Genomic DNA, 9,507 nt, shown 5'->3' on the forward strand with positions numbered 1-9,507 from the left:
CCACCTAGAAGAGGGCACCACCCCAGTCTTCAGACTCGCAGAACTTGTAAAGCTATACACAACAAGAATGGAACAGCTCGGGGTTGTTTTGTGCCAGAAAGTTAATAGCACAAGGCTGAAAGAGCGCCTGTTAGCCCAGATACCAGGCCTGAGATCCCACAGCAAAGGCCGAGATGTTTTACTAGCGTTTGATGAAGACATTGGTGAAGCGCTAGGCAAAGCCTGCGAGCAAGACTGTGACACTGAGGCAGTTCACCTTGCGCGTGCTGCACAGATAGTTCGTCGATATATGTTTGAAGACACTTACCAATTCCGTGGATCATTCCCGGGCGGCTGTCAGGAGGACTCTGTGCCAAACGTACTAGTTGCAATGGTAAATATGGTGCTGGATGGCCCCACCATCAAGAATCAAAGCCATTCCTCTTCAACACAAGCAGCTCTTTCCATTGCGCAGCTTCTCAAGTTCAACAGTGTCAAGCAAAGTCGGAAGCAGGGAGCAACCAAGACACAGGAGCCTCCAGCTGTCAGACACAGTACGTCTCAAGAAACTCCTCTTCCAACCTATGTTGGGCTGATGCTGTATGCTGAAACACGCAAGAGAGGACTTGTGGACAAGCTCTTCTCTCTGGGCCTAAGCATCTCATATGACAGAGTCCTACGTCTTTCTGCCCAGATGGGAAACAGCGTGTGTCAGCTGTACCGCATAGAGGAAGTGGTCTGCCCGCCTACCCTGCGTAGCAATGTGTTCACAACTGCGGCTGTGGACAACATTGACCACAACCCAAGTGCCACCACAGCCAAGAATTCATTCCATGGAACAGGAATCTCGCTTTTTCAACACCCAACGTGTGCAGATGAGGGAGTGGATCGTAGCATTGCTCTCACTGGGCGTGATACTGGATCAAACACGGTTGAGCCTCTACCAGAATATTACACGGATGTACGTCCTGTTGCTTCTTCTGTCAAAGGGCAAATGATCCCAGCTACTTCTGTGACCTCTCTTAGACGCCACAACTGTGAGCAGCACATAGAAGATGAGTATATGTGGCTGGAGAACACGAGAAGTGTTCTCAAAGATGATGTTGAGGCCTGTGAAAACACATCATGGGCTGCATACCATGCAAGGCACCAAGATCCAAAGCAACCAGTCATCACACCAACGTCCCTGCTTCCCTTGTTCCAGGAGAGTGCTCACACTGTGGCAATGATCAGACACTCTATTGATGTAGTCAGGAGTGCAGTTAAACATCTCAACCCAGGCCAAACTCCAGTTCTGACTTGCGACCAGCCACTATTCACTCTAGCAAAACAGATCCAGTGGAAGTGGCCAAACACATATGGAGAAGACCAACTGGTGGTGATGTTTGGGGGGTTGCATATTGAGATGACGGCACTGAAGACCCTGGGTGACTGGTTGCAGGGAAGTGGGTGGACCCAAGCACTGGTACAAGCAGAGATCACAACTGAAGGAATAGCAGACTCATTTCTTCGAGCAGCTCACGTCACACGCACCAGAAGAGCACACCAAGTCACAGCGGCTGCGTTGTATAATCTCCAACGGCGTGCCTATGACAAGTACAGCACCACCAATACAGAAGATGATGAGCACCCTGAAAGCTTCGAAGACTGGTGCAGTCAGAGAGAACAGAGTTATCCGCAGTTTCAGTACTGGTCAACAGTCTTGGCACTGGAGCTGTCCACTCTGATCTATGTGCGATCTCTGAGAGAAGCCAATTTTAGCATGTACGTGGATGCTCTGACAGAACTGGCTCCGTGGTTCTTCGCACTAGACCACACGAACTATGCCCGATGGATACCAGTGCATCTACGGGACATGGCAGAACTGGCAAACAAACATCCAGACGTCTTCACAGAGTTTAGCATGGGACACTTCACAGTCCAGAAGACCAAGAGGATCTTTTCAACAATCCCTCTTGACCAAGGACATGAGCAGAACAACGCGTATGTCAAGGGTGATGGAGGAGCCATCGGCCTCACAGACAATCCAACTGCACTGAGGCGCTGGATGGTTGCCGGACCGGAGGTTGCTAGAGTGATTGTGGAATTTGACGACTTCAATCTGCATCCACACGATCAAGAGGAGACACGTCACCACGAAGAGACACCAAGTGTGCAGAACACTTTTGCCAGAGATGTGCGCTCAGGATTACACAAGTACTGTGCCTAGAGACTGGGCTTTTGGTCGACTATATAACTACAATCTGACCATACTGTAAACTTCCCGTACTCTGTGTATTATTTTGACTAGCAATTTTGCCAGCAATTTGAAATAAAAAAGCAACTTGAGCAATTAAAGTGTGTTCCTGAAATCAGGTACTGGTTATTAGAGGTATTATGTCATTGAGTATTGAAATCTTCATCAAATGTCCACTTTTTCCACAAAATGGCGGCCAGTTTGGGGGCCATTTTTGAGAAGATTCATCTAAATATCTGTTAAACATTTATTGATGTTAATTCTGATGTAAAAAAAGGGAATTTTGGCCCATCTAGCACCAAACTAACGACACATAATGAAGTCTATGTAATGACGCTAATGTTAAATGGCGGCCATTTTGAACAATGGCCGCCATATCTTCCTAAGGGCTAATCTTGAATGCCTCCATATCCAAAAATGTTTAGAATATATTAATCTACATGTGTGCCAATTTTGGTGCTTTTAGACCAATTTGAACAATTGGTCTGCTATGCCGCTGTACTATATATATATATATATATATATATATATATATATATATATATATATATATATATATGTGTGTGTGTGTGTGTGTGTGTGTGTTTGTGTGTGTGTGTTCGTGTGTGTGTGTGTGTGTGTGCGGCCAGAGACTTGTTATCATATAAGGGAGATTATTTTTTGCAGTCTTTCTTCTCGCCCATTTGTTTATTTCTTTTTATTCGGATTGTTTAATGAGATCTGATACTACGCCCCTGTTGACCTCTCTGATAACTCAAATATAGTTTTTCAGCCATTTCTGTTTCTACCAATCTCCTTGGATTTCATATTTCCACCGCCCTCGCTGATCTTTACACCGATGTTGCCATTAACTCAGAAACAATACAAGTGATTCCTTGCTTAAGGCAAGTTATGCTTTACTTTATTGTACTCAAGAACTCAAATTAGGAAACCTGAACTTCGAAAAATATTGTAATAGAAAATTTTCATAAAAATTTATAAGCCCTTCCAAATTCATAACTATATTATCTTGTGAATTGAAAATTATTGTAATTCATTACGTAGAAGAAGCAATTGCCTGTAATTCCATTTTTCTTACATGGAGATTTTAATCAAAGTAATATAAAATACTAATTTGAATGAAAACAAGGAAATGTTAATTTTCTTTCTTGCTACGAGAACGCGCAAGGAACAAAGGAATCCGAGACGCAAACCAGTTCTGAGGAAACTGTTGTGACCTTCAAGTACCCGAACAATATTTCATAGGGAAATAGGTGCCTTTTGTATTATAAGGTCATCAACTTTAAGTAAGAATGATGCGTAAAAAATACCAATTATAGAAACAAAAAATATATACCTTTTTGTCAACTTATCATTCATACACTTTTGCTATCTCCATTGTTCATGGCATTCTTGCAATATCAATTGTTCATGGAATTCTTGCAATATCAATTGTTCATGAAATTCTTGCAATCTCCATTGTTCATGAAATTCTTGCAATCTCCATTGTTCATGGAATTCTTGCAATCGACATTATTCATGAATGCGAGATGACATTCAGTATTGTCAAACATCGGCAACAGTAATGATAATGATATCAACAATAATTATGAAACTAATGATACTGGAAGTAAGAACAGTATAATGTTAAAACCACATTTTCATCATATATCTTCTATTATTGCTCATCAATAAATATACATACGCCGAGATTTGAAACTAGAAAAAATGATTATAGAAATGTCAAACAGGATAGACTGATTATGTAGTCAAAGTTACTAAAGGTATATCTATACCATTTAGATGCCCTCCGTTTGCACACACACACACACACACACACACAGAGAGAGAGAGAGAGAGAGAGAGAGAGAGAGAGAGAGAGAGAGAGAGAGAGATCATGATGTTCATTTTATTATGAATATAAGGGAGTGTTTCAAATAAGTAAACAATCTATGAACGATCCATTCCTATCAAACGCACAATCTTTAAAAGTCTGGTATTTGGAGATTATGGTGAATTAAATGGATAAGGGAAGAAGATATTGCTAAGTCATAAAACCCTAAACATTATTTTCGGGGATAATTTACGTTGGGGTTGTAAGGGTGTGATTGCTTTGAAATAGTTGAAATGGAAGCGAAGGGTTTTGGTCGAGAGAGAGAGAGAGAGAGAGAGAGAGAGAGAGAGAGAGAGAGAGAGAGAGAGAGAGAGAGAGAGAGAGAGAAAGAGAGAGAGAGAGAGAGTACGATGTAATGAGTGGATTATTTTGCAATGATCTTAGCAATTAGTTTGATATGCTAGGTTTACATAATGTGCATTTGCACAAGCAAGAGTACTGCAAACTCGCTAACTATATTATTTGTTAACGAACTAAATCTAGGTTAATACTCCTCACGCATATTTTCTTAATTTAAATTAGATAAGGATTCCTGTCATGCAAATTATTTAACACTAGGTTCACAGTAGAAGTATTGCTATTCCTAGTATTATCTTAATTATTTGGGGTATTTTGATCTTGTACAATATTGCCAACTTGTTGTGGAACAAAATTCATAAAGCGTCTTCTATTTGACAGCATAGTTCTTCCATATCCCAGCAAAACAAATACAACAACAACAATTTACTCTGGTCGAGCAGATACCATTGAAAAGTCCACTCCCTAATCCTGTGTGAGTATAATTCAAACTGTGTTCGATGTTCGTGTATGGTCCCACCGGTTCCAGTGACTGGCCTCTCCAATTTAAACCCTCAACACCTTAACAGCAAAGCTGATTAACGGTATACCGCAAGTGTTTGTTTCACACTCGTACACTGTGACAGTATTTTTTTTTTTATTATACATCACGCTTTACACAACTCTGTCAACAGAACCGGTTCGAGCTTATTTACATTGAATTGTTTGAATTTTTGTGACCTTCTTACAATGAAACTTGTATTACAAGATCGTTGTTTGTTGAAATAAAGTTAGTTGCATTCATCTCGCCTCACACTTATCACCTAAAGGCCCGCTCGCACAATGGTGACCACTGGAATGTCCAGCTCCCTCCCACCTTCCTCCTCACTGTTGTGTCTTACTGTTTGATGATGCCGCCTTACGCCACTGACTTTACTATTAATGCCACATCCCTGAAGCTGCTGTCCTTCACCTGCGAAGAAGCGTTCTTATGGTACCAGAATGCTGAAGTCCAGTTTCGCATCAAGGGTGTGACTCAGTTAAGCACCAAAGCAGATTAAGTTCTTACAGCGATCCCCAAAGACACTTTCCCGGAAATCTCCGATTGACTGTGCGAGCAAGGAGACACACAAATAACATACAACATCCTCAAATCATACCTCTTGGAACAGTACTTGCCATCATCGGCCGCCCGCATAGCAAGACCTTTTCAGCATTCTCAACAATTTTTGGGGAACAAAAAGGCTTCGCTTACCCTCAGGGAAATGACCAGAATCTCTCACCTGCAATCTGCCAAAGAGGACTCTCCTCCATGCCGATATTTTGCCCATGAAAGACCTGATGACCAAAGTTGATGCCCTTATGGACAGCCACTTCACCACCTTCAAGACCTCATTCAATGCCTCCACTCCTGACGAAGTGGACAATGAATACCGTAAGACTTAGACGCCCACCAACCACATATACCAGCAATCGCTTACGCCTCAACCAATGACAGCTCGAGATATTTACTGATGCCTATCGGCATTGTCTGCAATTATGCTACTATCTCTCCAAATTTGGGGAATGTGCAAACAGTTGTCAGTGGCCAAAAAATTGTAAGTAGGCCATTGCTTGCAGCAGTGGCTTCCCCTGACACTAATCTTTTTGCTTTACATAATGCAGGTACGTGAGTGCTATTTTTAGTAGACACGGGTGCTTGCCATTCTCTCCTGACATGGCCACTATCCAGGATCACGATGTAGTCTATCTAGGTCTGCCGACATCAGCCTGACTTGTCACTGTGCTAGCGGGCAGTTAGGTGATAACTGAAAAGTTATGAAAACCTCCCATTATCATTTGGAAGCGCCAAAAATAATTGGAAGTTTCTCGTGGCTAACGTCACATTGCCAATCCTTGGTGCAGACTTCCTCTCACATGTCTAACTCGTGGTTGATGTCGCTCATTGTCGGATAATCAACTTGGATTTGTACTCCTCAACACTTCTCCACCCCGCCACTCCAACCTCGCTCTCATCATCAGCGCACACATGGATGTCTACGCCAATCTCCTCATGTCGTACCAAGAAGTTTTCCGTCAAGAACTTCGTCAAACGCCCAAGGTTGCCACTAAACACGGTATTTATCACCATACCAAGATGAAGGGGCCCCCATTGTTTGCCAGATTCAGAAGTTTGGCACTGGTTCATTTGGCACCAGCTACACAAACTTTAACTGAAATGGAAGAAATGGGACCTTGCCAAGAAGCCTCAACCCCAAGGTCGTTACCCTTATACATCATCCTGAAAAAAGATGGCTCTCTGGGTCTGTGTGGGGATTACAGGCACCCGAACATGCAGACAGAAACGGATCACTACCCCTTCCAAAACATTGCTGAGATAACCTCTTACTTGCACGAAGCAAAGGTTTTCTCTACGCTCGACCTTCTGAAGGGGTATTATCAGGTGCCCATGAACCCAAAAGACATCCCCAAGACCACCATCACCACCCCCTTCGATACATATACCTTCCATTACTCCTATTTTGGCATTTGTAATGCTGGGGCCACTTTTCAGTGTCCCATGGACGTCATCTTAGGGGATTTTCCGTTCTGCGTATGTTACGTGGACAACATACTTGTGTTCTCTTCCTCCAAAGAGGAACACCTACATCATCTACACATCGTGTTTGATCACCTACAACAGAATGCCCTTGACAAGTGTACCTTTGACACCAACGAAGTATCTTTCATATGGCACTATATCACTCCTGAAGGAGTCCACCCCCTCCCTGAGAAGGTAACAGCCGTTCAGAACTCCCCCATGCCCTCAACCGTTAAAGAACTGCAGGAATTCTTGGGAAAGATTAATTATTATCATCGTTTCAAGCCAGCCATCGTCATCACTCTTGCACCCCTCTACGACTCCCTCAAGGAAAACCCAAAAGATCAGAAGTGGGGTCCCTTTCAAGAAATGGCCTGCAACGCAAAGAATGTCTATTAAGCGCTGCTGGTCTTACTTTTCCCGTACCACATGCCCCTCTCCTTCTCTTCACCATTGCCCTTTTTCAGTAGAAAACTGTCCAAGGTGGAATGTGGGTACTCTAGTTTCAAACGCAAATTGATGCCATTGCACTTGGCTGTCCGTCACTTTGTCCACTTCTTAGAAAGCACACCCTTATTCACTTGCACGGACCACATGCCTCTGATTAATGCCTTCACTCAGCAGTCCAATGTCAGGCAACCTCTCCACTATCGCTAAATATAATTGTATCCATCAGCACGTCCCACGGAAAATGAATCCCGTTGATCATGGCCTGTCAAGAAACACATAGGTCACTAATCACCTGGGACTGGATTACAAGGAATTAGCAGAAGCTCAACGAAAGTATCCAGAGTACCAAGCCTGTAGGACATCCTGCACATTCCTCCATTAGAGGGACGTCCCTCTCGACGACTTCATCGCTACTCTCCTCTGTGACGTCAGTACTGGTAAACCTAGATCGTGGATACCTTCACCTATGCGATGACAGAGACCTTGCTATTGGTGCAGTATTTGAGCAGGTGATCAACAGCTTGTTCCGTCCATTGGCCTTCTTCAGTAGAAAACTGTCCAAGGTGGAATCCTGCTACTCTACCTTTGACCAGTACTTGAAATGTAAATTACTTTACATGGAGAAATATTTTATTAAATCACCTTAACTACTTCAAAGGAAGTAAATGTAAATAAATTACCTAATTTTTATTTGTTCATATTAGTCTAAATACTTAATATCAATGTAAATTACTTCACATGAAGAAATGTTTTAATAAATCACACGCAAATTGCTGCCGGTGCACTTGCCTGTCCGACACTTTTACCACTCCTTGGAAGGTATGCCCTTTGTCAGTTACGCGAACCACATACCTCTGGTGTACGCCTTCACTTGACAGTCCAACGCCTGGTCTGCCCGTTAACGGCAACGTTTCTGCACTGTCGCGGAATATAATTGTATCCTTCAGCACGTCCCTGAGAAAATAAATCCCGTTGCCGATGCCCTGTCAAGAAACACATAGGCCGTCAATCACCTGGGATTGGATTACAAGGCCATAGAAGAAGCCAATGAAAATAGCCAGAGTATTAAGCATGTAGGACATCCTGCACTTCCCTGCGATAGGAGGACGTCCCTCTTGACGACTCCATCTCCACCCTCCTCTGTGAAGTCAGTATTGGTAGACATAAACTGTGGATACCTTATCCCATGTGCCGACAGGTGCTTTATTTCATTCATGGCCTTTCACATCCCTTGCTCTGTTCTACCCCACACCTACTGAAGACAAAGTTCATTTTGCATGGCATCAATAAAGATGCTAAGGATTGGATCCGCACCTGTACTTCATGCCAAACCTCAAAAGTACATCGGCACACAGATTCAGAAGTGGATACCGTTCTTCAATCTCAGCAGTGCTTTGCTTACATTCACGTCTATGTTGTAGGTCCCAAAGCCACATCACAAGGACATCGTTACCTGTTCACCGTCATTGACTGCTCCACTCATTGGCATGAAGCCTTTCCCATGGAAACTGCAACATTTGCCTCATGTAAATCTAACTCATTGTCAGGATGGATAGCAAGATTTGGTATCCCTGAGCATATTACTTCCAACAGGGGTTCCACTTTCATCTCTCGATTATGGATATCATTAGCAAATCTCCTGGGAATGACCCTACTTCAGACACACAAGCCTGCTGCCAAAGGAATTATTAAACGTTTCCACCGTACCCTCAAAGTAGCTTTGATGTCCCACTGCAATGACTTCAACTGTTTTACCCAGCATCCCTGGGCCCTTTTGGGACTAAGAACCACTTCTAAAGATACCCTGGATGTCTCAGTAGCTGAAATGGTGTATGGCAACCCGTTGATCTTCCCGGCCAATTTTTTTAGCTGCAACCTCCTCTAACAATCTTAAATGCCTACACACATAGGGGGAAAATATACTTCATGCCGCCAGATTTCCAAGCCCCAGCTAAGCAACACATACCGACAGATCTGTAATCGGCAAAGCACGTTTTCCTGCGCAATGACACTAGTAAGCCACCATTTATGCTCCCTCGTGATCCATTGTAAACTGAAAGCATTCCTACTCAACATGAGTGGCAAAGAAGACTGAGTATCCATAGATCACCT

The 9,507-nt window shown here is 43.2% G+C and overlaps 1 protein-coding gene across 1 annotated transcript; it reads left to right on the plus strand.

Annotated features, from left to right (window-relative positions):
* Nucleotides 1-7,374: 7,374 nt before the first annotated feature.
* On the plus strand, nt 7,375-9,280 carry LOC137619851 (protein NYNRIN-like). The gene is made up of 2 exons (XM_068350142.1): nt 7,375-7,575; nt 8,594-9,280. Exons 1-2 carry the CDS (start codon nt 7,375-7,377, stop codon nt 9,278-9,280), a joined length of 888 nt encoding a protein of 295 aa, XP_068206243.1.
* Nucleotides 9,281-9,507: the final 227 nt, after the last annotated feature.

Source organism: Palaemon carinicauda, chromosome 26 (assembly GCF_036898095.1).
Source record: "Palaemon carinicauda isolate YSFRI2023 chromosome 26, ASM3689809v2, whole genome shotgun sequence".
In the NCBI taxonomy this organism is placed as follows: domain Eukaryota; kingdom Metazoa; phylum Arthropoda; class Malacostraca; order Decapoda; family Palaemonidae; genus Palaemon; species Palaemon carinicauda.